The sequence below is a fragment of the Gopherus evgoodei genome, chromosome 4, assembly GCF_007399415.2.
Source record: "Gopherus evgoodei ecotype Sinaloan lineage chromosome 4, rGopEvg1_v1.p, whole genome shotgun sequence".
In the NCBI taxonomy this organism is placed as follows: domain Eukaryota; kingdom Metazoa; phylum Chordata; order Testudines; family Testudinidae; genus Gopherus; species Gopherus evgoodei.
In genome coordinates this window covers 65,389,046-65,417,040 of record NC_044325.1, presented here as the reverse complement: position 1 = coordinate 65,417,040, position 27,995 = coordinate 65,389,046, and the positions used below count along the sequence as shown (strand labels likewise).

At 42.8% G+C, this 27,995-nt stretch overlaps 1 protein-coding gene across 7 annotated transcripts in view; it reads right to left on the bottom strand.

Annotated features, from left to right (window-relative positions):
- Window positions 1–8,328: 8,328 nt before the first annotated feature.
- The window catches only part of MGA (MAX dimerization protein MGA), a 100,635-nt gene continuing 80,968 nt past the window's right edge, over window positions 8,329–27,995 (bottom strand). For 6 of the 7 annotated variants that reach the window (XM_030559542.1, XM_030559538.1, XM_030559545.1 and 3 more), the window contains 9 exons: window positions 27,575–27,652; window positions 23,877–24,001; window positions 22,507–22,558; window positions 21,042–21,224; window positions 19,038–19,149; window positions 16,750–16,983; window positions 16,078–16,257; window positions 14,435–14,587; window positions 8,329–13,012 (listed from right to left, as the gene is read on the bottom strand). In XM_030559542.1, coding sequence (XP_030415402.1) covers window positions 11,703–13,012; window positions 14,435–14,587; window positions 16,078–16,257; window positions 16,750–16,983; window positions 19,038–19,149; window positions 21,042–21,224; window positions 22,507–22,558; window positions 23,877–24,001; window positions 27,575–27,652 — 2,427 coding nt within the window. In that variant the 3' untranslated portion in view covers window positions 8,329–11,702. The remainder of the gene's footprint in view (window positions 13,013–14,434; window positions 14,588–16,077; window positions 16,258–16,749; window positions 16,984–19,037; window positions 19,150–21,041; window positions 21,225–22,506; window positions 22,559–23,876; window positions 24,002–27,574; window positions 27,653–27,995) is intronic. The other variant, XM_030559544.1, reaches the window with a different exon arrangement.

Below are 27,995 nucleotides of genomic sequence, written 5' to 3'. Positions count from 1 at the left end.
AGGAGCAAGCTTCGCTTCTTGGTCAGGATAGACACTGCATTGCTTACATCAACTGTTACTGGCCTTCAGGAGCTGTCCCACAATGCCCCACACTCACAATACAATCAATCCAAGAGTTCCTGGGTCAGGACGCATACGGTCGACACAAGAAGCTAAGTGTGCACACACCCAAGCGATGTAATAACCACAGTGGCTATATGCCAGGGTAAATTAGGTTGAAAGTTTTGTAGTGTAGACATGGCCTAATACTGACCTAGCTTTTTACAGTGATAGTTAATACAGAACCCCCCTATTAAGGTTGTCAGTTTTGTGTAGTTATTTTAAAACAAATTATGGTTTTACTTTCTTAAAATAAATATTGAAGAGGTTGTTTAAAATAGTTTGCCATCAAATCCATAGCTGACCTTCTCTGCAGCTCTGCACTCCCAGAGTGTGTGTGGCAATATGAAGGATCAGGAGGATGCCACATATTATCCATTAATGATGTTTAATATTGATATTACAGCAATGCCCAGAGGTCTCTGTCAGGACTAAGGCCCCTTTGTTTCAGGCACCGGACAAACATATACAAGGGCATGTTCCTTGTCCAAGAAAGCTTATGCTCTAGAGACAAGCGATGCGCTATGGACTGGAGAGGGGTGTGATCATTAGGTATGTTATAGACACGTGCACTTCTGTTATTTGTTCTACTAGCCCCATCTTCCCCTCAAGCCATCACTGACCCCTAATAGGGATCCCCGGAGAGCATGGGCGGCAAGTTATATACCCATGTGGTGCTCGGGCACCAGCAATATTCAGAGCCCAGGGGCCCAGCTCCACCAATGTTTGGGGCTGGGTCTCCCCACCCTGGCCCCACCTGCCCCCAACGCACCTCCCCCGAGTGTCCCCCTGTCATAACTCTAGTCCCAGATTTGGACCTTAGCGTCCAAAATATGGGGGTTAGCATGAAAACCTCCAAGCTTAGCTACCAGCTTGGACCTGGTACTTGCTGCCACCACCCAAAAAATTAGAGTGTTTTGGGGCACTCTGGTCCCCCTGAAAAGCCTTCCCTGGGGACCCCAAGACCCAAATCCCTTGAGTCTCACAACAAAGGGAAATAATCCTTTTTCCCTTCCCCCCTCCAGGTGCTCCTGGAGAGATACACAGACACAAGCTCTGTGAATCCAGACAGAGTGACTCCCCCTCTCCGTTCCCAGTCCTGGAAACAAAAGCACTTTCCTCTTCACCCAGAGGGAATGCAAAATCAGGCTAGCAAATCCAACACACACAGATCTCCCCCTGATTTCTTCCTCCCACCAATTCCCTGGTGAATACAGACTCAATTTCCCTGAAATTTCCCAGAAAAGAAAACTCCAACAGGTCTTAAAAGAAAGCTTTATATAAAAAGGAAGAAAAAATACATACAAATGGTCTCTCTGTATTAAGGTGACAAAATACAGGGTCGATTGCTTAAAAGAAATATGAATAAACAGCCTTATTCAAAAAGAATACAAATCAAAGCACTCCAGCACTTATATTCATGCAAATACCAAAGAAAAGAAACCATATAACTTACTATCTGATCTCTTTGTCCTTACACTTAGAAACAGAAGATTAGTAAGCAGAAACTACTTCTCCAAAGCTCAGAGAAAGCAGGCAGACAGAAAACAAAGACCTCAGACACAAAATTCCCTCCACCCAAAGTTGAAAAAATCTGGTTTCCTGATTGGTCCTCTGGTCAGGTGCTTCAGGTGAAAGAGACATTAACCCTTAGCTATCTGTTTATGACACCCCTGGCTCCCCCTTGCTGGCCCTGTGCACATCCCCGGCCCTGGTAGGGAGCAGAGCATCCCTGCCTCTTCTATGCAGCTCCATGCTGCCTCCCTGCAGAACTGCTGCCACATGGTCCTAGTGCCCCCCTCCATCCCAGGGCAGACTGACTCTGAGCCTGCCCTTCCACCTCAGACCAGACCCTTCCCTTTTCCGGCAGGACCCTCCAGCAGCACAGCCCCACCCACCCCCCGTCACCGGTCCTGCCCCATGCTGGGCAAGGAGGTAGCCCCATCCCTCACCCCCAGTGAGGCTACACTCACGAGCAACAGCAGGGGAGGAGGCGCATGCAGCACCCCCTGGCACCCACCATGGGGGAGGCGAGGGAGATTCCTGGATCTGAGAGGGGCTCTAGAAGCACACGCAGTGACAGTGGGGGGGGTGTGAGTGTGCTGCTGGGGGGGGGCAGGAAAGGGGGACTGCTCCCCCAGAGCTCGCTGCTGCCGGCAGGGAAAGGGCTGGGGGGAGTCCTCCTCTCTGTCCCCTGTTCCGGAGCAGCCTGCCTACACCCGAAACTCATCCCCAGCCCTGCCTTACCCCAGAACCCACACCCCCAGTCAGAGCTTTCACCCTCCCCACGACACCTTCAATCCTCTACCCTAGCCCTGAGCCCCTCCAACACCCCAAACATCTTATCCCCGCCCCCAGCCAGAGCCCTCATCCTCCTGCACCCTAATCCTCTGCCCCAGCCCTTAGCCCCCTCCTGCATCATGAACCTCTCATCCCCAGCCCACCCCACAGCCCTCACCCCACACCCCAACCCTCTGCCATAGCCCTGAGCCCCCTCCCACACCCCAAACCTCTCATCCCCAGCCCCACCACTGCACCCCCTCCCTCCCCCAAACTCCCTCCCAGAGCCTGCATCCCCTCCCTCCACACCCCCTCCCATCCCCAAACTCCATCCCAGCGCCTGCACCTCTCCTGCACCCCAGACCTCCTCTCCCACCCAAACTCCCTTCCAGAGCCTTGGGCAGGTGGGGCGTGGAGTTTTGGGGGCCAAGTTGGGGCAGGGGAAGGTTCTGGGCACCACCAAAATTTCTACAAACCTGCCCCCCGTGCCGGAGAGGGGTTGAAGGAGTCAAGGGTAGGGGCCCCACAGGAATTCATGGTGGCCGCTCCATACATGAATGGGGTAGGAAAAGGAGCCATTGGAGTGAGGCTTTAACAAAGTCTGATAGCCACAAAAAATGGTACAATTCTTGTGTCCCTTAAACAAACCCATACAGCCATATAGTTAATTGACTGGGTTCCAACCCAAAATCAGGAACTTGAACTTCAGTTTGCTAAGGGTGCCCCCTTATGATAGACGTTGAGAACTACATGACCTTTTAATGCTTTAAATCCCCTCCACAAAGCCTTGTCTTGTGAAATGTCAGCCAGTGAACGTAATAAACTGCGCCAAACATACGTGTTTGGTTGCAGTTGTTGCTCCAGGCTCAATTTGCCCTGGTCAGTACAAAACTTAAACAAATTTTAAAACATTTTCCCTACTGTTCAGCTATGGTTATTTCCCATAACCTGCAGCACCACAAAAATATGTTCAGCTTTCTTCCTGAGCCCACTTATAGTTCATCTGCTAGCTGGCCACCTGCAGTGGTGCTCATGCAACCCAGAAAGATTTGCTTTCCTCAGTCCCACTGAGAGCAGCACTCAGGCTTCTGGGATATACTGGGTAAGGTTAAAAACTCCTCCTGTGTGGAATCATCTCCCTGATCTTTGTTCCCCAAGAGATTTCACACCCTATGAACTCCCACCCTTCCCTTTTCCCAGCCCTGATTTAATCCTACCCATTTTCCCATCCTCCCTAAATCCTGCTGCAATTCCTTTCCCCTCCCTTTTCTAGCTAGCTAGGTTGTCATGTCACACTCATCACCATGGCGCAGCCTTTGCTAGTCTGGGTGTTAGGCCATAGAGCACTGCTAAGGTACCAGGGCTCTGTTGCTCCCCCAGAATGCCCAGAGACCCTGTAGGCACCTATCTGAAGTGACCCAATTTCCAAAGGTGCACAGCACTCAGCTACTGGGTGCTGAGCTCCTTAGAAATTCTGGTGACTCCATTTTTTATGTGCCCAAATGGGAGCGGAGTGCTTTTGATTAAATCACAGTGTAGCAAGTCTCTCAATGACTCCAGAGATTAAACTGACCCTGCTCCTAGCCCCCTGAAACGTCAGGAGAGTTTGGATCAGACTGAGGTTCTGAATCTTTGTTCCTGACCCGTCATTTGTAATGGGCCAAAGCAAAACCCAGGATTCAAACCCCCTGGGCTGTCAGGAACACGGACCTTGGACTCTGCTGCTCCGCCTCAGCAGGAATTTAAATGGGAGAATGTAACAAAGACTGCAGCCCAGACTCTAGTTAAACTGGGTCTTTCGGTGGTTCACAGAGATTCCCGCTCACCCCGCTGGGTGGTGACTGGCCATCAACCTGTCTGTGGGAGCAGGTGAAGTGGAACCCAGTGTGTCAGCCAAGCCCCAGAGCAGGACTCAGGGACAACTGTGTTAAACAGGGAGCACAAGGGGTGGAGGGTGGAGGAACTACACTGACTCGTTGGAAGCCAGTAGCTTGATGCCACTATTCCGATACAAAAATACTTAAAAAATGTTGCCATGTCCCCTCCTCCTTCCCTTTACAGACATAGTAACATCTGGCTATTATAGTTTTTTTTCTCCATACGTAGTATAGATACTGCAAGCAGTATCCTAAAGTCCAGTTGTCAAAGTGCCGACCATGGAGTTTACTAGACAGTTCACAGCCACCCTCAACTTCCATAGAGATTTCTCCTGCAGACACTAAACTTCCAGCATGTGACGATGCATCATCTCAAATCAGGGGCATCCTTCTGCTCCCATGAAGGAAGATGGATGCATATTGGAACCAGTAATCTCTTTGGACTGCATCTCTGGATTGAAGACAAGAGCAGCAGCTTTCTGCTCCACTTTATGCAGAACACATACATCCCAGATGGAAAGCTAGCTGCTAATATAGGATTTAATTAGGCAAAGTTTAATAATATAGTAGTATCTATCTTTTATATAGTGTTTTTCATTCACAGAACTCAAGAGTATCAATAGCTCCATTTTACAGATGTGGTAACTGAGGCACAGGGATGTAAAATTGCTCACCCAAGGTCTCCCAGCAGGCCAGTGGCAGAGCTGGGAATACAACCCAGGCTTCCTGCTTCCTAAAGGATTAGGCGCCTTTCCCCTAAGCTAAGCTTCTTTTCATTGTGAATGTTACCGTGTTTTTGTTTTGAGTGAAAATTCATGCCACTTGCTGGGTTGACCTAGCAGTCACAAACTAAAGTTCATGATATGATGGTTGCTTGTCAGCCTAATGTGGGGAAAAATGGACAGTGGCATTGCTGAAGGAAAGTGGCAGGGGGAGCAGACTGATTAGACAGGAGAAAGCTGAACCAGCTGAATGCAGAACTAGCTAGGCATCAGCAATGCTAAGCAACGGAAATAAAGAAATGCTACAACAGGCAGTGGGAATTTGAGTTAGATCATTAGCTGTGAGTGCTATAGGCTCTCGAAGAGTTCTTGTAGTTTTTAATTGACCGAATGCCTTGGTGGTAATGGCATCTACTCTTTGGATTAAGGAGCATGAGTTCCAGTCAGATGTAGCCAGTAAGTGTAGAAGGGGTGCTGACATTCTTCTCACCCCACATTCCTGAGCAAGCAAAAACTCTGTGCACGAAGCCCTTGACTGGACTCCATATGATCTTGGGAGATGGAACGGAGGAGCAGGCACTCTAGGATAAGTCTTGAAAAAGAACAAAAAATGCTACAGAGGTGTTAAGTGTTATTAGACACTATCCGCCACCAAGCTGGCAGCTTTGTCATGGAAATTCACCAGAAATTAATGCTGCTTAGCGCATTCTGCTACATGGGGATACAGAGAAGGTTGGGCCACTAATGGTAGCACAGCTCATGAGCAAGCCATGCTGTCAACCAGTCTAGATCGGAGCTGTCGGCATTCCATGCAAACATGCCAGGATCCACAGCGCTGAGTTTGCCATTCCCAGCAGTTCCTTGGGATCAGCAATGGGCACTGAGCCCTGCTCCTCCCAGGGAAAACGTTAAACCTCACTTCAGTTAGCCCTGGGGAGTTTTCTGACTGGTATCTCCTCTTCTATCCAGAACTGGATTCTTTTGAAAAAGGATTCTAAGTGTGTCACAGGACAGATGCCCAAAGTCCTAATGGGGAACTGCTCTTGGTCCATGGGAGATGTGTGTCAGTCAGTGTGCTGGGGAGAGGGATGATTAGTTTCACAGCACTATAACTTTGCTTTAACTAAAGCAAAGACTGCAGAAGGAAGTGCTAGAGGTAGGATCCTGAGTAGAACAGCTCATTGCAGGACTGCTGCCTACTGCCAATCCAGCAATTGAAAGGTCAAGCCCTGAGCATTGGCATAGAAGTGAACAGGATGGGAAGTTTGCCATGACAATGCTTTTTGACAGAAAAGAGCTTTGTCAACACAGCAGAAAGTTTTGCAAGGGGAAAAAAAAGTGCGTCCATTTAAAAAAAATTCTTTTCCCTAAGAAAACCCAAACAATGCAAACAATTTTTCTCTGCAAGGAAAAACATGTTCTGCAACCAGTTCTAGTAAATAATAATATAGGGCATGAAGACTGATCTCCCCATGGTTTGGGACAGTAGCTCCATGGGACTTTTTAGGCCTAGAAACTTATTTCCTCCAATTAAGTGAAAATTGTGAAGCTAACTTCTGAGTAACAAATAATGAATTCTAGTGGATTGCTGAATAATTTATATTCATCCTACTCCACGGTCAAACAGGTTGTTTTTTTCTTTTCATTCAGAACTACTCCATAGTTTTTACATTTACATGGTCACAGCCTTATTAAAATGACTGGGGACATTCAAATCCCTTCCAGTGTCAACCTTTGGCAAAGATGTGAACTGTCATACCTAATATTAAATTAGTATTTCTTGCTGGAGTCTGTGATGGGGTTTTATGGGCTCTTCGGGTCTCAAGGAAAAACCCTTCTGGGCTAAGAGCACACATCATAAATTGACCCTGAAGAAGAAACACCCGTTTCCCTGCTTCCATGAGACTAGCCAGGGATAAAAACATGAAGTTTGTTAGATAGGGCTTGGAAGCTGCTCTCTGGACTTCTTCACTCCAATTCAAAAAGATGGCAGCAGGATATATAGCCTTAGTTTAACAAGGGCCACCTGCCACGGATCCCTTAAATACCATCTTCAATCTATGCTGGTCCTGGATGAACCTGAAAGCAAGAATCTAGAGTTTTCTCTACGCTGCTGGTGCTCCAAAAGGGTTCCTCTCTGAGCCCTAAAGACACCGCAGTACAGCCCATTAGAATGGCAGAGTTAGCACAGCCAAATGTAGCCTCAATTAGACATGATGGTTCTGCAGTCTGTACAAGCGTGGTACAAAGTGACTTAAAATGCCCTCATCTGCAGGATGCTCAGGCCTGGAAGTAAATATGGAAAGCTACAGGCCTACGAACAGACAAAATGAACAAGCAGACAGACTCCAGCGCACTGCAACAGTGCAAGTAAATTGCAAGGAAAAGAAGTTTGAACTTGAGGCTGAGGTGAGAAAGGAGCATAAGAACGAGAAAGGAGAGAAAACGAAAGCAAGAAAACAACAGATGAGACAGAAAAGAGCACTGAGATAAAATGCAGTAAGTAATAGTAAAAATTGATAGGACAGAAAAAGAGAAAAATAAGATACTGTACATCTTTCCAGTTTATTCATTTTCTCGTGTTTGATAAGTAGTGTGTTTTTAACTTGCATATATAAATGTAGTAGTATTTGGGCTTCTGAAAAACTGCTTTTGCTGCACTTAAATGCCATAAAAAGTAGGCACTCCTTGCGGAGGACAGACTATTATTGCCAAAAGTTTGCTGCTGCAATGGAGAAGCCGGCCATTAATGCATCTGTCCATGACAGCAAGACAAAACAATCCAAACAACTGAAAATGGACCCTAAAAAAGAGCATTACCGTCCCACCTGCTTATATTCTTGCTTTAGTCTCACAGTCTCTCACCCCAAACCATTTGTTTTTAAATTGTTTTTGATGCTGTTGGAAAAAAATGCTCAAATGTGTACGTCAGTAACTGTGTCACTGCAGTAAAACACAACAGTAGAGAAGCAAAGCCTCCTTGGAAACTGTCTGATCAAATCTTTAAGACTCCCTACTAACAAAAAAAACCTCCCCTCTTTTATATGAGAAGCTGATATTTGTTTTTGATTTATTGGAGAAGCAGAGAGATTAAAATTAAGCTCTTTGGGAGAGGGACTATCTTTTTGTTCTGTGTTTGTACAGCCCGATCCATGACTGGCGCTCTCAGGCGTTAGCGCAATACATACAAAATAAATACAGAGTGCAGACTATATTTAGAAAGACTAAATATTTCTAGTTCTGCTTGATTGTGCAATTCCACCTGCCACCACCAAGACAATTAACACTTTATTATTCATCCCATTCTCCTTCCCTCCCTCCCTCCCAATAATAAAAGCTTCCAAAGCCAGTTCCTGGTTGAACTTGATTGGTTTATTTTAGTTTTACACTTTCTCTTTCTCACATACAGTCACTGAACAGTCAGTCCTGTACTGTTAAAGATTTCTACAAAAATATCAATTTTTCAAAAGCTGAAAAGAGGGAAAGATATATTTTTAATATATAAAAGGAAAAAAGCTAAATCTGACATTGCATTATATTCTTAAAAACTTTTTGTCTATTTACAGACCTGTCTAAAAAAACAAACAAAATTTCCAGGACTCTTGGTCTAGTGAGAACGTGCTTCTTGCAGGGGTTTCTATTGTTCTCCTGATTCCAAAACCCACTCGCTACAAAAGTAACACATTCTTGCATTACCGCCTCTTACAAATAGTGGGCATAATTTCCAAAAGGTTTTTTCCAAACCAATTGATTTTGGGGCTATTGGTGAGAGGGGATTTGACATTTAAAAGGATAGTGAAATGCAAAGATGACATGTGCGGGTTAGGAAAAGCAAAGGCTAATGAGCTTTTCAAAGGGGCTTTGTTGCTAGGCAGAACCTGCCAAACACCTTTCTTGGCTGTGCCCCTATTGGTTCTTTTGACTTTGGGGGCTGTTCTTGGCTGACTTACTGATAGTTTTCTGGCATCAGGCAGGTCAGCTTTTATCTCAACAATATGCTTTTGTTACAGCAGGAATTCCTGACTGCCCACTGCCAAATAGTAAGTATATAGCTAGGCATTCTCCATCACCTTGTCCCTCAAGGCAGGAAGGGTTATTTTAAAAGAGTGTTTGAGTGACTTTAATGCTATCTGTGCCCTATGAAATGTGAAAGGCATATTTTTCTTAATGCACAGACATGGATTAATGCACACTTAATTTTAACACTTAAGTGAACAGCAGCCATTTTGGATCAAGAAGCGATAGGGGACAGAGAGGAAATTTAGTAGGTTTTTTGTGTGTGGCAGCATCAGTGCAAAGATGATGGCTGTTTCACACAGCAAGGAGTTGAATTTAATGGCAAATCAAATTGTCTTGGGCAGAATGATAAACAACTTCAGCCAATTTAAAATACCCAAGGCCAAATTCTCAGGTACATCAGTGTAAATCTGGTGTAACTCAACTGAGATCAATATAGTTACTCCAGATTAATACTGATGTAAATGAGGTTCGGATCTAGCCTCTAATGTCTAAGGAGTAGGTGTAAACATGTATCTATAGGCTAGTTCCCTTTTCTAAGGCATTGAATGATATCTACAAGGCTTTGCATGACTCCCATACTAACCCATACCCTCTTCTTCAACCCTTTAGTGCAGGAAGGAGATTAGCATTTATGACATAAACTGAGGTTAAACTGTAAAATATGCAAAGGCAGTAAAAATGATACACACCTGTCCAACTGTTTTCAAATATGCCTTGTAGAATCCCAAAGTGAACACACTTCTATTACACAGAGTCTGGAGCAACCTTATGCATACCCAGCTTAAGACCACTCTCTTTGCTGTGTAGCCCAATAGAAAATTGTAACAAAGAAAAGGAAACAACACAAGATATACATACCCAGTGATGCAGCCATTCTAGACACAGGTCCAGAAGCTGCAGCTTACTTTATAGGACATACTTCTGCACTAAATGTAGAGTTTGCCACTTCTACTGCAGAGTGGAAGAACATCACTTACAGCACATGCATGTGAATGTGAGACACACCGGCACAACCCTGGCGCTGGAAGAAATGAAAGCTCTTGCAACAGTGTGTCATGGGGGGGAAGAGGGGGTGGCGCGGGGGCGCGAGCACTGGGGGTATGTGGAATCCCAATTGCTGCTGCTGAGGCATTAAGAGCAGGGATTACATTCCTAAATACAATTATGCAGGAAAGGCAAAATACGCTGTTCCCAGATTCTACACAATTTTCACAGCAGTGATTTTCACTTTTGAGGAGCACCTAAGAAGCCCCTGAAGTCCACCAAAATTCCTATTATTTACAAACTAGATAGGAAAAAAAATCATTTATACACTCATTAACAAATAGTCTCTTCTAGGCTGAAAATTTCATTCTTCAAGGAAACTAAGAAAACAAAAATTGTGTACAAAAATATAAATATCTTTACAGTCTGCAGGCCCTTCACTTCCAACAGTTTAACAGTGAAGAGTAACTACAGTTTATTGAATAAGTGGTGGCAGAAGAGAATAAAAAATACATCTTGTGATTCAAATACTGCCCTATTTCTCTGGTAATGAGCATTTTTTGTTTTTTTTTGCTATACACATCTTGCATAAATGCAATGAGAACCTCTGAGTACCTTTCCTGAATTCATTAAGAAATGGATGGTTTGGAAGGACCCGCGCGGGCACACACACACTTTTATTTCCCAATAATCCTGAAAGGGTCACTTCCTGTAAATGTATTCGAGATGTATATGTCTTCAAGAACCATGAGGAAGGGAGGAAACAGGGAAGGAAAGAGAGGAGAATGGAGACAAATGACACTCAAACTACCTCAGCGATGCTTTTAAAGAGTTAGCAATTTGGTACCCAGATGGATTACTCCTGTCTGAATCTGTTCGTTCTGGATGCTGTCTCATTCCTAGGATGCTCAAGGAAGAACATTGCAGGGTTTTATCTTTTTTAAATTAGCTAACTAAAATAACAACACTGGGGTGTTGCAATTATCACTATGAACATTTCCTTCTTCACCTTAAAATGGGTGTTTAAGATTTCATATGGAAATGATGTAGGTCGAAACTAACTAGAGAGAGTTGGAGCAGGAAGATAATTCTCACTCACTGAAGAATGGAAATTTCTGACATTAGCATTCTGGGAAATCTATCTTCAATCTCCTTTTCCTCCACCCAGGGCACCTAGTTTGAACAAGCTTGCTCCAATCTCATTTACACAAGCGCATTACATTTTGTGGGCTGTGCACAAACTGCAGATGTGAACACCCCTGCTTCTGCATAGATAGTTAATTTGGCTGGTAAAATGCTAGTACTCCTGATTTCTCCTCATCCAGAAATAACTACATCTCTGTTAGGGTATGAATCTCTCAGTGGCTTGGGTCCATCAGACCTCTAGTTTCATAAACAATTTGTGAAGGACCCACTGTTGGAAGGATACCATATGCCCAGCAATGGTAATATATCATCATCTTTCTTTCTGGGGGATAAACATCCAGAACACAGTAGTGAGGTAAAATTTATGTTAGCACAATTAAAGTTTCATAGCATTGATTTCTCAGCTTGGGCCCTGCCCTCAGTCAGAGGAGTGCACTGATACCTTATTTTCTTTACAGAGATACAGGAACAAATGTCTGGAGACAAGGGAAGATGTTAAAACTCAAGATGCCAACTCCTTTCATAGTCCAAATTGCTCCAGATCTTCCTTTCAGTCTCTGAAATATCCAAGCATTTATTTGCCTGCAGAATTTGAAGGCAAGGTCCCAATACTGTTCAATTTTGCAACCACAGATGCTAATGTGGGCATTATTTTGCTGTCCTGTCCTTCCAGCTCAGTTGAAGGTAATTTAGTTTTTAAATCCATGGGTGGCAGTTTTGCAACTACAGGTGCCAATACTGGCATCACCTTGGTACTCTGCCCTTCTGAGTCTAACGGAAGATTTGCAATTTTTAACCCAAGTGGTGCCAGTTTGGGCATAGGCCTCCACAGTGCGTCAGTATTACCAGCTTCCAGATTAGTTTTCATCTGCAGGATTGGAGGAGACACACTGGTCTCTGCCAGGGGATCTAAGGTTTTACCACTTACACCACCAGTTACTGAGAGGTTGGCAAGTGAGTCCTTCATTTCAGAGCCTATCACTATCTTCAAAATATCTGCTTGAGATGAAGGCTCTGCAGAGTTCCTCTCACCATCAGTAAGGTCATCATCTTCCAGGTGAAGCAGGAGGGGGCTTATGGAGCCACTACTCTCTCGAACTTCAGAAAGGCCCTTGAAACTGCTACCCAAGTGACCAAACTGGAAGGAGGCTCCATCTGCAGTGGTCAGGTCACTGGCAGTTCCCCTCCGTGTTTCAGAGTCTTCTGGAGAAAACTCTGAGCTCAGAGTACCAGGCAGCTCTGACATGCCAGAAGTGTCATCATTCAGCTGCTGATTGAGAAAGGCAATTTCATTGAGAAGCGAAGTGAGGGTTTCATCAGTGTCATCACTCTCCTCAATGCTGCCTAGTAACTCACTTGGGTCTAGTTCTGCTTCCTCTATTGCAGAGGCTACCTTCCTCAGTTCTATTTCTATCCTGGAGTCTTTGAGATCTTTAACCTGCAGCTTGCGGAATGGAGAATCCTTTGGCTTCAACCTTTCCCCTCCCTGATCAGTCTCTTTCCTCCTCCCCTGGCTTCCAAGAAACTCTCCAATGCAAGACTGTTTAGCAAAGGACTCTGAGGAGTCCTTCACACTGGGTACATTCCGAATCTGTGGAAAGCCGTTGTCTTTATTTTCAAGGAAAATTTGTGTGGGCCCTGTGGCACTTCTCCCATCTCCACAGCTGTCTCCAGGAGATGCCTTGTTTTTTTCTTCTGAAAGGATGTCCTCATTCTGCCTACTTTCATGAGGTCCTGCTTTCAGGGACGGCTCAGATGTCTGGGAACCAGCACCTGGGGTTACATGAGAATTCTTGTTTCTATTCAGGTTTAAATTCACACCCCCTTCAGCAGCCAGTGATGTCACATTAACAATCTTTGGCATCATGAATGAATCTTCACTCTCTGCAAAACCAAACAAAGCAAAACCCATCAGTATCACTGGTGACTGAAGCTGGAGACAATCTGCCCCCTCCCACATCATCTTTCCCCCCAACAAATCACCCCTACAAAGAGTGTACAGCATCTGCCCAAATACACAGTCTTGAGCTGTTTGTACCTTCTTTTTTTCCCCTACAAACTGAACAGTCAATCCACTCTGAAGAGTGAGTCATATAAATAACAAGAAATCCCATGATGTCTATTGTCTGCAGAATTTTTGTTTTTGTTTTTCAGTTGAGCATGTTTGATAGAGATTTTCCCCCCTATGGCCAGCCCTTGCAAACTCATCTTAGGATCTTCTCCCATCTGTCAGTTGACTACCAGTAGTAAGAGTTCTGTAGACAAAATTCAGCCTTCAGGTACACCTGTGTAACCCTGTATCTTCAAGCTATGTCCCTCAATGCCATGTGTGCAATTCCTCCTTTCAGTTGATCGACACAAGCGAAACTGATTGGAATTTAGCAAACAATTCTTCTAGTGATATACAAGACAGAAAATTCTCACACACTGTCCCTTAGCTGTGCTTGCTCTCCAGAAGTAAAAGCAATATGTTTATTTATTTGCCCTGAAGTCAGTAGATATAACTACTACAGAGCAGGCCTGTGCAGAAGTGCCACTTCCACATTACTTTTCAGAATAATTATTAGTTCATTCTAATTATTAGTGGAATTACTGCCATCATTCACTAAGCTAAATTTATCAGCCTCTCCTTTTCCAGAGCTTCTTCAGAGAAGAGGAATTTTCTAAAGTGGATTGGTGAAAGCCATGTAATGGTCACTGCCATCAAGAAATACCACTGTATTTGCACAATAATTTATTGTACACTTGAAAATTACGTTTCCTGCATGTTTTGTCTCTCAGCAAGATCCTGCATATTTCAGGGACCCTATATACTCCCTTACTGGTAGCAATGTGCTTTGGATTCCAAAACGTTCCCAAACACGGTAGTCAGATTTTCCCCAGCCCTACATCTGAAACTAACCTCTTCCTTTCCTCCTTAGCTCCATATGCCCTATTATACAGGTATTTCCAATAAGATGGTGAGTGGCCTCCTCTTGGAGTTCTATGCACTGGATCAGGAAGCTCTACTAATATAAACATCCACTATCTTCTGCCTAAACCCCATGCACAATACTTCTGTCAAATGTGTCAGCTTTAATAGCATCAGACATGAGAGTTCCAAGATGGCTCAAACCTTAAGTGCTGCTGAACAGGAGGTTAAATAAATGCCCCCTCCATCCCTGCACATCATTTTACTGACAGCTACAAAACTGTGAAGGTGAGATGCAATGTTATTTCCTATCCTGAGGAAAAGCTGAACCTAAATATTTGCAAAGAGAGCTTTTCATACTCCCAAACATAAGGATTTGTAAATGAAGAACTTACCTGAAGCAGCTTCTGAAGCTGTTCCTACAGCGGGGGGCACTGGGTTACTGGCAATGGTTGACAACGTAATGGGAATGGCTGAGTTAGTGAGGATGCCTTTCACTTGGACAGGAACTGTTGAGCCTGGTAGCTGAATCATCACGGATGCAATACCTTATTTGGGAAGAAAAGCAATTCTTTTTTAGATACTGGCTCAAAAACAGAAAATACAGCACTTAGCTCCATGCTGTATCTGATACTATACTACCATCTGAAAGCAGTCTAAGGCCATGTCTACATCTAAAATTTTGCAGCGCTGGTTGTTACAGCTGTATTAGTACAGCTGTATAGGGCCAGCGCTGCAGAGTGGCCACACTTACAGCAACCAGCGCTGCAAGTGGTGTTAGATGTGGCCACACTGCAGCGCTGTTGGGCGGCTTCAAGGGGGGTTCCGGGACGAGAGAGCAAACCGGGAAAGGAAACCAGCTTCCCCGCGGTTTGCTCTCTCGGTCCCGGAGCCAGCCAGCAAACCGCAGGGAAGGAGACCTGCTTGCTCGGGGTTCCGGGACCGAGAGAGCAAACCGGGAACGCCGCGGTTTGCTCTCTCGGTCCCGGAGCCAGCCAGCAAACCGCAGGGAAGGAGACCTGCTTGCTCGGGGTTCCTGGACCGAGAGAGCAAACCGGGAACGCCGCGGTTTGCTCTCTCGGTCCCGGAGCCAGCCAGCAAACCGCAGGGAAGGAGACCTGCTTGCTCGGGGTTCCGGGACCGAGAGAGCAAACCGCGGCGAAGCTGGTTTCCTTTCCCGGTTTGCTCTCTCGGTCCCGGAACCCCGAGCAAGCAGGTCTCCTTCCCTGCGGTTTGCTGGGTGGCTCCGGGACCGAGAGAGCAAACCGCGGCGTTCCCGGTTTGCTCTCTCGGTCCCGGAACCCCGAGCAAGCAGGTCTCCTTCCCTGCGGTTTGCTGGGTGGCTCCGGGACCGAGAGAGCAAACCGGGAAAGGAAACCAGCTTGATTACCAGAGGCTTCCTCCTTCCACGGAGGTCAAGAAAAGCGCTGGTAACTGTCTACATTGGATTACCAGCGCTGGATCACCAGCGCTGGATCCTCTACACCCGAGACAAAACGGGAGTACGGCCAGCGCTGCAAACAGGGAGTTGCAGCGCTGGTGGTGCCCTGCAGATGTGTACACCTTCAAAGTTGCAGCGCTGTAACTCCCTCACCAGCGCTGCAACTTTCTGATGTAGACAAGCCCTAAGAAATGGTTATCTGATTGTTCTATTTCTAATACAGATCAGCCGATACTCTCCCTTCTACATATTTCAGATATTTTTCCTCTCTCTTTCCTTTGGAAATACTAACATTCAACAACAGATTCTATTTACCTGATGATAAAACCATAAATAGCTCAATTGACTTGATTAACATTTTGATTGCATAATCAAGTATCTCTGTGTTATATAACAGGTACATTTCAGTAAGAATCCACCACACTCAGTGAAGTTGTGAGAATACAGAAAGAATTATATAAAGGACACTACTGGTGAGGCACACACCTTCTTACAGGAAAAATTATTATTTTATAAACAGAAGTGCATAAATGAACAGAGATACAGATTCAATATCAATTCTTACCTCCCAATAAACCTGCTATCACGTGACTTTACCTGGCTGTGTTGTCACTGTGTTACTGGCAACTTGAGGCTTTAGCTCAGCTTGCAGGAGTGTGGAAGGAACAGCGGCTACCTGTCCTGGCATCAGGGGGCTCTTCAGTGTAAGCACCTGCCCTTGTGGAGTCATTACTAGGCTGGCAGTAGTTAATGTAATAGGAGAGGATGTAGTCTCGACTGTATAAAAACACAAATATAAATCATAAACTGTAAGTGATATTGGCACGCAGTGTCAGAAAAAGGCCTTTAACCAATACAAACTTACTAGCTGACAGCAGTTCTCTTTTGAGTGAATATCAATGTTGGTGTCCTCAGCCCACTTTGTTCAATTTGGACAATTTTCTTGGCTACAGTTGACTAGTAATGGGCAAACTCAGATTACCTTAATTTCCACATGTGCAGACCTCAGACCACACATAGCCAATCACAGAAGAAGTTAATGTGTTTTTTGTAAACCGCCAGACCTTCTTAGACTGTACCATAAAACATACAATATACATAACATCCACAAACATTCTTGTTTTAATACTTCACCTTTACTTTGTACTAAATTAATAAATTTATAGCAAGATGGCTACACAAAGCAGGCTGCTATTTCCCCCCTAAGATGTCCAATTATACATTTTTTTCCTTTGCAACTAGATCAAACAGATATCTTTCCTAACCTACCAGTGGCCTGGCCTCCTTTCCTGGCGAGTATTAATGGCTTCCCTCGCCTATTAGTCACAATCATTTGTCCCAGCTCTTTGGAGGAAGTGGAGGATTCTTCTTGCTGTCTACTGGGCTTGGGGGACACAACAAGCTCCTCCGGCTCAACTTGTTTCTTCTTCTTTTGTGCTTCTACTGCTTTCTGTTTGGCATAAATGTATTCTAGCTTCTTCAGGACCACCTCTTCCGTCTTACCTACAGAAAGATTAGCAGAGACAGAGTCTCAACATGTCCTCAGATTCTATCTGCTTCCAGGACTAAGAGTTGGAATGGAACCATGCTGATCTAGCAGGTTAGTCCCAATGCAAATTTTTTTTTGGCGGAGAGGGGCAGTAAACCCCCTTCAATCTCCAAAGAACAGTCTAGAGCACACCATAGAAACAAGAAAACGTATCAATATTTACCCAAAATTTCCTTTCTTCAAGGAGAAACATTAGATCTTAAAATAGGTCTGCAGCCAGTCTGCACCTTTGATAGACAGAACTCAGACCTAACAACCAATGGCTCAGGGATATATGTCCCTCCCTGACGGACAGGTTGCCAGTTGAGAACTTTCATAGCTACAATGAAAACTGTGTTGTCCTTAACTATGAATATACAGACAGCTGGGCATGAAAACATTATTTACTTAGCTATGAATGGGGATCTCTCATCTTACCCAAAATTGTTCAGATCTGTAGATCTTACTATTCAAAGAAAGGAAATTTTAGAGTAAGCTCATATAAATTTTAATATTACTCATAACAGTAAGATCAACAGACTGTACAAAGAGATTTTATCAACAGTGTGTAGGTACGGCGAGAATTTACCTTAATATATGATCAAAACTGACATAACTCTACACAGAAAGACAAAGTGGTGAGGTAATATCTTTTATTGGACAACTTCTGTTAGTGAGAAACACATGCTTTTGAGCAACACAGAGCAGATCGACACAGCTACAATTACACTACATGTAACTGTACACAGGCTGTTTCCCAAATGACAGAGGTACTATATAATCAATACCATTCTTCCAACTACAGCAGCAGGGGAGGCTTACCTCCCAGCTCTGAAGCATATTATAAAGGACCAGAAGGCTGTCTTGCAGATTTCTTCTTAAGAACAGTATGTCTCCATTTAGAGGCATGGATTGCATTTACGGAATGTGACCAGAGTTCACTAAAAGACAAATTCTTTGCCTCATGTGGCTCAAGTATATGCCACCTGACCCACCTAGACATGTAAGATTCTGAAAAACAATCACTCACTCCTCCCTGCTTACACTCAACAGATAAACTGCAAATACTGAGCTTGACTGCTTTAATGTTTTAGATTTGTCTAGATACTTTTTTTGTGCTAGGTGGGCATCCTATGTGCCACAGCTTTTCCATGAGGCACAATGGTTTGGGACAGAAGGACTTTAGTCCTATCACTCATAACTTATGAAATATGAAGTTGACTTTACATGCCTAGATGAAAATCAGGATCATCCTGAGAATCAATCTGACAGCATGGAATATGCAATACTTGTATTCTCAGGATAGTGCCAATTCCATATCCCATCTGGCTGATGCAGCTGTTACCATAAAAGCCAGCAGACAGAGTGACAGTATAGAGACAGATCCTTTGGAAGGTTGAAAGGATGTCATGAAAGGAATTAGCACCAGACTGATGTCCAAAGTTGAAGCCCTGTGTTGCTGTTGAGGATATAGGAGAAAGGCTCTTTGGACAAAACTCTATTTCTGGAGAAAGTGAAATATTCTTCTCTCTGGATATCCCCGGTGCACTGGATACTAAGATCCTAAAGCTCTGCAGCACGAAGGTATGTCCACACTTCCTTTACCTGTGGAGGTGAAACAAAAGTAGCGGGTCTCTTCAGCAGGAGGGTTGTTTCCCTGAGCCAGTGATTGACAGGTTTGAATTCTGTCCTCAAAGCTGCATATGAGCTGAAGATCCACTTTAGAATCTTTGGCCCTTACTGCTTGAAGAAATAAATATTTCCTTTTCTATGTTTATGACACTGTACCTTTTATTATCACAAATACACCCCAGTCCCCAAATCAGCCTTCTTCTTTCTTAGAATCTATGGGCCAGATTCTCAAAGGTATTTAATGGGAGTTAGGCACCTATGTACCTTTGAGGAGCTGACCCTAAATCTCATATCCGCACATTCTACCACCTCTGTATATATCCACTAATGGCCACCCCACTCCCTCAAGTACTTTCTTTCACTATTCCAACCACTATGTCCCCATAAACTACCTCACCTGAAAGTGTGGATACTTTACGGATCAGAATGTCTTGTTTGCGAGTCAGTAAGTTCTTCTGCCCAATCAGTTTATCTGCCTGATCAGTCAACCCCTGGATCTCTTCGTAGGCCTAAAGCATGTCAGAATATCAGTTTAGAGACCAAGCTAATGCATACAAGGCAGAAATAAGTAGTTCTCCTTTCCCAGTCAAAAAGGCATTTTGAAAGTCTTCCTACAGACATTTTCCATCATTATTTTAAGAAATCAGGAGACAGAAGAAGAAAGTTCAGTCACCACGTTGTAATGTTTCTCTGAATGCAACTGAAATAGGATGAATCTTGGTTTCTTCCACTTCATGTTTATGCACATCTAGTGTCATATCTAGTCTAACCTGTATAACAAAAGCTACTGAACTGCCCCAAAATAATTCCTAGATCATGTATTTCAGAAAACACCCACTCTTGATGTAAAAATTGTCAATGATGGAGAATCCATCAAGTTTCTTGGTAAATTGTTCCAGTGTTTAATTACTCTCGCTGTTAAAATTTATACTGTATTTCCAGTCTGAATTTGTTTTACTCCACCTTCCAGTGATTGGATCATGATATACATTTCTCTGCTAGACTGAAGAACCCAATATTAAATATTTGTACCGTGCAGGTACTTTACACTCATCAAGTCACTCCTTAACCTTTCCTTTGTTAAATTAAATGGACTGAGCTTTCTTCAGTCTATCATTATAAAGCACATTTACTAACCCTTTAATCATTTTCCTGGCTCCTCTCTGAACCCTGTCCAATTTATCACCATCCTTCTTGAACTGTGGACACCAGAACTGGACATACTATTCCAGCAGCACTTTTGCTGGTGCCAAATACAGAGGTAAAATAACCTCGCTACCCTATTTCAGACTTCCCATTTATGCATCCAAAGAGTACATTAGCTTTTTGGGCCACAGTATCACGCTGGGAGCTAATGTTCAGCAGATTATCTATCATGACTTCCAAATCTTTTCCAGTCACTGCTTCCCAGGACAGAGTTCCCCATCCTGTAAGTATGGCTTACATTCTTTGTTACTAGATGTAAACACTTACATAATAGCACTATCATACTGCATATTGTTTGCTTGCGCCCAGTTTGCCAAGTGATCCAGATCACTCTGTAGCAGTGACATGTCCTTTTCATTATTTGCCACTCCCCAATTTTTGTCTTACCTGCAATCCTCATCAGTGATGATTTTGTGTTTTCTTCCAGATCATTAATAAAAATGTTAAACAACACAGGGCTAAGAACCCATCCCCGCAGGACCCCCCTAGAAACACTGCCATTTGATGATGAGTCCCTACTTACAATTACATTTTGATTCCTATCAGTTAGCCAGCTTTTAATTCATTTAATGTATGCCATGTTCATTTTACATCTCTCTCATTTTTTTAATCAAAATGTCATGTAGTACCAAATCAAATGCCTTCACAGAAGCGTACATATATTACAACAACACTCTATCAACCAAAACATCAAAAAAAATATCAAGTGAGTTTGACAGGATCTATTTTCCATAAATCTATGTCTAGCAGGTAATTGACAAAGCCCAAGGAATGCAATGTACAGATGAGCATAATTATTTATGACTCTTCATTATGCGCGGTTTGTTTCCTTTCTTTTACAGTTTTGTATCTAATTGCTATGCTGAAATAAAATATTTCACCAAGGGCTCTCTCTTCTCACATTAGGGAGATTTATCTTCATTACAGATCAAAACTGTCTGGCTGTACAATTTAAAATTGCCAAGGCACACCGGCAGTTACTTTCCAGAGTTAAATTCACAACCCTAAAATTTTGGTCTTGAATTAACCCATTTCTCCCCATTGTGAAATAATTGCACTCAGGAGAACAGAATTTCTACTCTCACCACTAAAATATTTTTCATATCACTATACCGTTTTTCAAAGACCTGATGTCAGTTTTGCCCCACAATAAAGGAATTTTTCTCCAGATGACCTTGGGCTGTAAAATGCCTACCTGTTTGAGGATGTAGCACTTGGAGACCTTCGGAAGGCTATGCAGTCCTAGAGCTCTTTTCAGCTTTTCAAAAAGATCTCTCATTTCATTGCGACGTCGGCGTTCATTTGCTGTGTGTGTTTGGCGGTAATGAGCAAAGGCCTCTGCCTCATTCTTCTGTTTTCTGTTCCAGAATTGGGGTTTCTGTTGGAAAAGAAACCATGTGACTATTTCAAATAAAAAACTAACTCAAGAGGAAAAAAAATGCAAGCCTGATTTACAGAGTCATTAAGACACATTTCTATGTAAGTCACATCACTACTGAATAAAACTCTGATGTTTAGCTACAAGATCTTAATGAAATCTGGATTCTTGAAAGCATAAAACACTACAGGATATGTGGAATATAATGAAAGGGGGCCAGAATATCAGAGTCACCAGTGAAGGTGAAGGTCCAGCAACCTTTCCATTCAAAGGCATTCAGAAGATAACAGCTTTTCATGTATGGATACATTATATAACTTCACATAAGACAGACTGCAATACAAGGCTTGACTTTAATATTATAAAACACACTTGTAACCTCCTCTCCCCAAAACCTAACCTTTGTCTAACCTCTCAAAAAAACAGTAAACCTTGAAAACTGTCAAACAAAACACATTAATTTTCCTTACAGTTAAGCCAATTTCATTCATATTTAGGTGAGTGAATATGGAGGGAAGGGGACAAGAAGGCACTTTAGATAAGATTGTGGTGGGAAGTTAATAAACAAATTAAATTTAAGATACTAATCACTTCATTCTATGATTACAACTACATTAAAAATGTATCACAAAGCAGTCTCTGATTAAATCAGCTGCCACAAAGGCAGATATCCATCATGCTCAGGCATGAATTACTCCTCTCCCCACTTTAGGCTGGTAGGTCTGTTATTTTGTTACTCTGACAGGTGCAGTATGTATTCTATTATTTTAACCTGTGAAGCAGTACTGTACTCCTTACAGGCCTCTTCAAGCAATAGGAAGTTAGTCTAAATTTTTGAGGTGATTTTGAGTCTATGAAAAGACTCTTTTTGAGTTCGATGGTCTTTGGATCAAAAGATCTTTGTGAGATCACAATTTTGCCCAAGGGTAGGCCATTTAAACTAAGCTATCATTTCTAGCAATCCAGTTTCCTTTTGACAAGCAGCAGTTGTGTTTATAAGCCCTATACTCCATTCCCAGACACAAAAACCATAATTTTCCATTTGATACATGTATGCATTTTCACTGCAAATTACAATGTGCCACAAACAGGAAATCTAAGACATCTTAAGAGTTAATAAGATGCAATGGCAGTGAAGGCAGTTATTTCTTACTGTTCAAATTTAAGCCCTGACCCAAAGGTCATTGAAGTCAATGGCAGGCTCTCTTTTAAATGAATGGGCTTTGAAATTAGGCTCCTACCCAGTCTGACACTAAGAGGAAAAAGAAGAATAAATATATACCTTAGCAGACTTGTCTGTCACCTTCTCATCCGAAGGTTTATGAATACGGTGCCTGGAAGAGATGCATGAAGTTTTTCCCAATGTTGCTCATTTCATGTACTCTATTCTCATTAACTACATTCTCAACAGCCTAAGAATTATCCATGCTTATCCCCTGAAATGAATTTTCCTTGCAACTAGATGGAGGTGGTATACTGCTGCCAGTACTGCTCCAAGAGTGGGCTCCATTCTGGACACTACAGACTTTAGACAAATCTGTTTCAAAACTGTAAAATTATCTTGTAGGGCAAAATGGCAAGCTTATACTTCTCCATGTGTCAACAAAGATAATAAAATCTGCCAATAGCAATCTCAGTAATGCATAGGCTACAGGTGGCCTATAGAGCAAAAAACAGTATTTCTGGCTTATTACTACTATCTTATGACATAAAAATATAGATCCCAAATATCTACTCTTAAGATTTTTTTAAACATTAGAAATATTCACATTTAGTAAAATCATATCTTCACTTCCCTGTTTTTACTGAAAGATTTTGGCAATGTTTAGGAGAATGGTCACATCACTGTCTGAGGCTGAAACATAAGCCGTACCTCTCAAAGGAGGAAAGGAAATGTTTTGAGATGAGTGATACCACCATCCAGGTTCTTCAAAGATCTTGCCAAAATCTTTCAGCAAACAGAGGGAATTCAGGGTCTGATATTTCTAATCTAGCAAACCAGAAGAAATAAAGGAAAACATCTGAGGCCACCTTTATACACCATAAATGAGCTTTTTTTGGTCTGTGCCCTGCATTTAAAAGTAACAGCAGCAACAAAGAAAGAACAAACCAAGGTGGATTTTAAAAGTAGATAAAACAGTTTGTTCACTAAGGTGCTGGTCTGTCAACGAAGTCAACAATGCCCTGCTCTGTTCTTTCTGTAGGAATGGAGCCTAAGACAACAAAATGCCACAGCCTAAAACTAATGGGCAATCCCTCAGCTACAGCAGTATATCTGTTAGTGAGGGCAGAGGATCAGCAGAAAGGGGGACTGCAAAAAAACAAACTAACAATCTCAGACATTTCTGCTTATTTTCAGTAACTAATTAGACAGACCATTGGCCCTGTTAAGATAAAGTGCTCATAAGACAGATATCCTAATGGCCATATTGATTAAAATGAAAAACAAACAGAGAAGCCACAATTCTTCAATAAGATCTGACAGAATGGACCCGAGTCAGTCAATGCGGAGTCCCACTGCGCTGAGAGATCTGACTATAGAATTGGGGTCTTACAATTTCTTAAAACCTCTTGTTTAACCAGTTCATTTTCATGCCAATTCACTGGTAAAACAGAACTTTAGTTCTCTTGGTTGGTACAAAAGATGCTTACTTCTGTTTGGAAGATCCGATAGTGGAAGCTGTGGCCTTCAGACGAGCAATGTTAATCTTCTCTGAAAGCTCCTCCACGGTCTCAATGTCCACAGGCTCATCATTCTCACTGTACTCACAGTCATTCTGAAATAGTTAATTTTTTAAAAAGCGAGCATGAAGTCTGCACCTTAGCTCACGCCAAACATTTTGTTTCACTCCAAACTCAAGATAGATTGCAATATAACATTAGGAAACAAAGTTTTGAAGATTGTTGCAAATACCAAAGATTATTGTAACTGGCAGAGATTAGAGAGACACTGTAGTAAAAAGTCTGTTTACTTTGTGAATTTAACAGCACTTAATGCATACTCAGTTTTACTAATCGATGATCCACTGCTCTCTCTCATGCCACTAGCATATTATCACCAATCTCGTACACTGCTGCAGAAGCAGCTTGTGCCCATGGTCTTCTCCATGCCAGGGAAGAGGATGTTTAACCAGTGACAGAGGCAGTAAAAATGAAACCAAATAGTTAGCAAGCAGGCACATTAAGAAAATAAGGAGGGTGGGAATATGGGTGAGCTCCAACTATGTCTGGTACATACTAGAAGACCCTCCAAAATAAATATCAAACACTGAGAAGAAAAAGACATAATAATGTTTTTAAACAACATACTATTTAAAAGGTGCTTTGTCAGAAAACTTGAATTTTTTGAAATTTGTCTATTTAAAAAATTCAAATTGCCAGTGTCCCTTTAAAATGTGCTAGGATGAAAATTAAAAGACATGGAAGTCTGATGGGTGCTGTCAGGCACAGAGAAGCTCACTACTGAAGGACTGTGGAAGTAAATGCATAGCAAGATCACCCTTCATCTGCCAAGAATGTTGTAGATAAAAGTTCCCAAAGCATCTAAGTGTCTAAGGTGCTTAAGACCCACTGAAAAATCAATTAGGTTCACTTTAAAATGTTTTCCTACAGCTGTTTTTAATAATGACAATCCCCATGGACGATGTGATTTTAAAAAATACTCTCAATAATATGGTCATCTCCAAATTTCCTCAGTGATCATAAAAAAAAAACCTGAGAACACCAGCTGCAGAGATGAAAATCTTTGGCCCAATGATTAAAGGGCTGGAATAGTGAAGTTTGATGCGGCAGCCACGTAATTAGTGACATATAAAAACAAACAATTTGCAAAATACAAAAAAAAAGTGTTTATTTTTTGTTTTTATGATCAATAGTCTACTTATACACTATAACACTCTTTCTCTTAATGAGATAAACTATAATCATGCCTCCAGTCTAAATTTTATTTCACTCAAATGCACTGAACCACCCCTAGCTCACTCTCTCTTCCTGCTCTTCTCTTCTGTCTCTTTCCTTCTGTCTGCCCTTTCCTTCTTTATGCTGAGCTGCTTCCTCTCTTCTGTGAACTGTATACTTACCTGAAACCAAGGCAGACATTCAATCACAAAAAATAGCAGTCCACAGATGGAATAAAAGAGGGAACGAGCACTTATTACAATAGAAAAGCGAGGCCTGTAATAATTAGTTCTCACTTTTTACGTCACCATCTTGCTACTTATTATTCACTTCTTATTACTCAGAATATGCAGAGCTATACATCTGCTTTAAGAAATTCTTGCTACTAATAGGTAGGAAAGAACATTAAAATGTTGTACTAAATCTCAAGATATTGGCAATTGGCCATGGATGAAGCTAAACTGTGCATTTAATCAGCAAACTTGAGATGCAGCAGCAGAAAGCAACCACATCATCATTTATTAATAACCCTTGATGCTTGCAGTGTAATACTTCCAATTGTCAATTACAGAATTTTTGTCAGTGAAACCTCTGATTATGTGGATTTAAAAAGTGATTCAATTTATACAAGGAAAAATAAAGATTTCTTAGCTGATAATTTCCCTTCTACTAGCAGCATCTCCCACAGTTCTGTGATGCATGGGCTTTGCCTCCTTTCTGCAGACACCAGAGGCTGTTCAGCACTATTTCTAGGCTATGGTACTTGGACACGCCCTCTTATGCAGTCTCATCACAAGAGTTGTCCCAAAGTTGAATAAAAAACTCTCAATGGGTCATTATTGTACCAAGGAGGATCGAACTGTAGGAGACATTGAGGGTAGAAAGGAAGTTATTAACAATTTTTTCCCCCTTCTGCAGCCCAGCTTCTCCCACATGGAAAGCACCAAGTAGTCAAAGTTTGGAGTAGGGAGGAAAGAAGGGGGAGGGGGAAAACAACCAGAAGAAACCGAATCCCCGTATCTCCCCTCCAGTACAAAATGTGTCTGAACAGAAGATCACAATATGCAACACCCTCCGACCAATGGATGCCCTCCACAGAAGACCGAAAACCTACTTTATAGAGTTTGATAAATATATTCTATGAAGACTAAGATGGTGCTCTGCATATTTTCTCAGTTGCTTTCTACTCACAATGCCATTAGGAACCTTGTAGACGGAGCCTGGATTCCCTCTGGGATTATGTTCTCAATGCCTAGTATACCAACCAGCACACTATTTTACTGTCTTACCTGCAGCAATTTTGGGGTCCTAAACATGTAATGAATGTAACAAGATTGTGACGGGATGTCCACCTCATAACAGTACATAACTTAGTACCAGGAAGCAGAGAGCAACAAGGGCTGCAGGAAGGAACTCTGCAGTCACTCCCTAGAGAGGAGGGGAGTTGGCAAGAGACCAGGAGGAGTTCTAGGGCACAGTAAACCCTGGGATCCTGCCTGGGAATACAGACTCTGGCAAGAACCAGGGTGAGGGTGAAGGAGCTGAAGGGAGCAGAGGAAGTTTCAATGGTAACCCAGAGGGAGGCCAGAAAATAGAGAAGAAAGTAGGAAGGAGCCCAGGGAAACAGCAACATGATCTGACATTGGGTAGACTATGGATGCTAGAGATAGGGTCCCCCTGGGCTGCAATCCAGAGTAGAGGATAGGCCCGGGGTCCCCATCAACCTCTGGGGAAGTGACACAGTTTGGGCAGTGGCTCAGAAGACTGCCTGAGACAATTCATCCAGTGGGACTTTGATATCCTGGAGGGAGAAAACTATAGTGACCCTGCCAGAGGGCCATGCTGTGAAGAAGGAGCACCTCAAGCCATGCAGAGGGAATAACCTGACTCCACAGAGACAGAGTGCGAGACAGTGGGGCAAGAAACCGAAGGAGGAGACACCCGACTGGTCAAAAGCTAATCTCCAGATGAGCCACAGTATCAAAACCCTGTGCCCGACAGAACAAGGGTTGGCTGGTAGCAGCCTCTGACGCTTTTGAAAAGCTGTAGTCACCCCTTAAACTTGGCTCAATACCTGCAGGGTTTCTCTGATGCTCTGGTGGAGCCCACAAAGTGACCTTTATAGAAGTACTCAACTGGGAGGACCCACAGAGTTAGAGCCTCAATACTCCAGTGATTCCTCAGCTAGGGAGAGGAGATTTAAATTGAAATGAACTCACTACTGCGTGAAAAATGAATAAACATTACAGTTAAAAAAATGGGGTTAGGAGACACTGAACCACCAACTTTGTCCACTTGCCAGATAAAAGCAGCAAAGAATCCTGTGGCACCTTATAGACTAACAGACGTTTTGGAGCATGAGCTTTCGTGGGTGAATACCCACTTCCTCAGATGCCAGATAAAGAATTTCTGATGGGCTTCTCAAGAAGATATTGTTAAGTGCCATAGCTTACCAACAGTGCTGAACCACCTATGGTATCTTCAGAGAGGAGGCACAGCCCATCCGGAACAGAACTGTGGGAGACTCTGGGCTGCAGAAAAGAAAAGAGAAAACTAACCCTGTTTAACATATACAGTTATTAAAAGATACACTGGTAGTGAACTGATATTTTTTGCACATGCAACAAAGATCTAAAATAATTTAGGTATAAACAAGTCAGGAGGGAGGGGGGACTTTTTTCCTATAATGGAACTGCAATTAATGCTATAGATGGCACTCTACTCCCGCATCCCTTCTCCTGACATGTATGGTGAATCCAAACTGACCACCCTCCTGGCTACTAAAATATTTTCTACAGCTTTCCCAATTTCTACATAAAGAACATCATTGTGATTCTAGATGGCAAGGAGACAGATGGATTCTCCAAAGGAAGC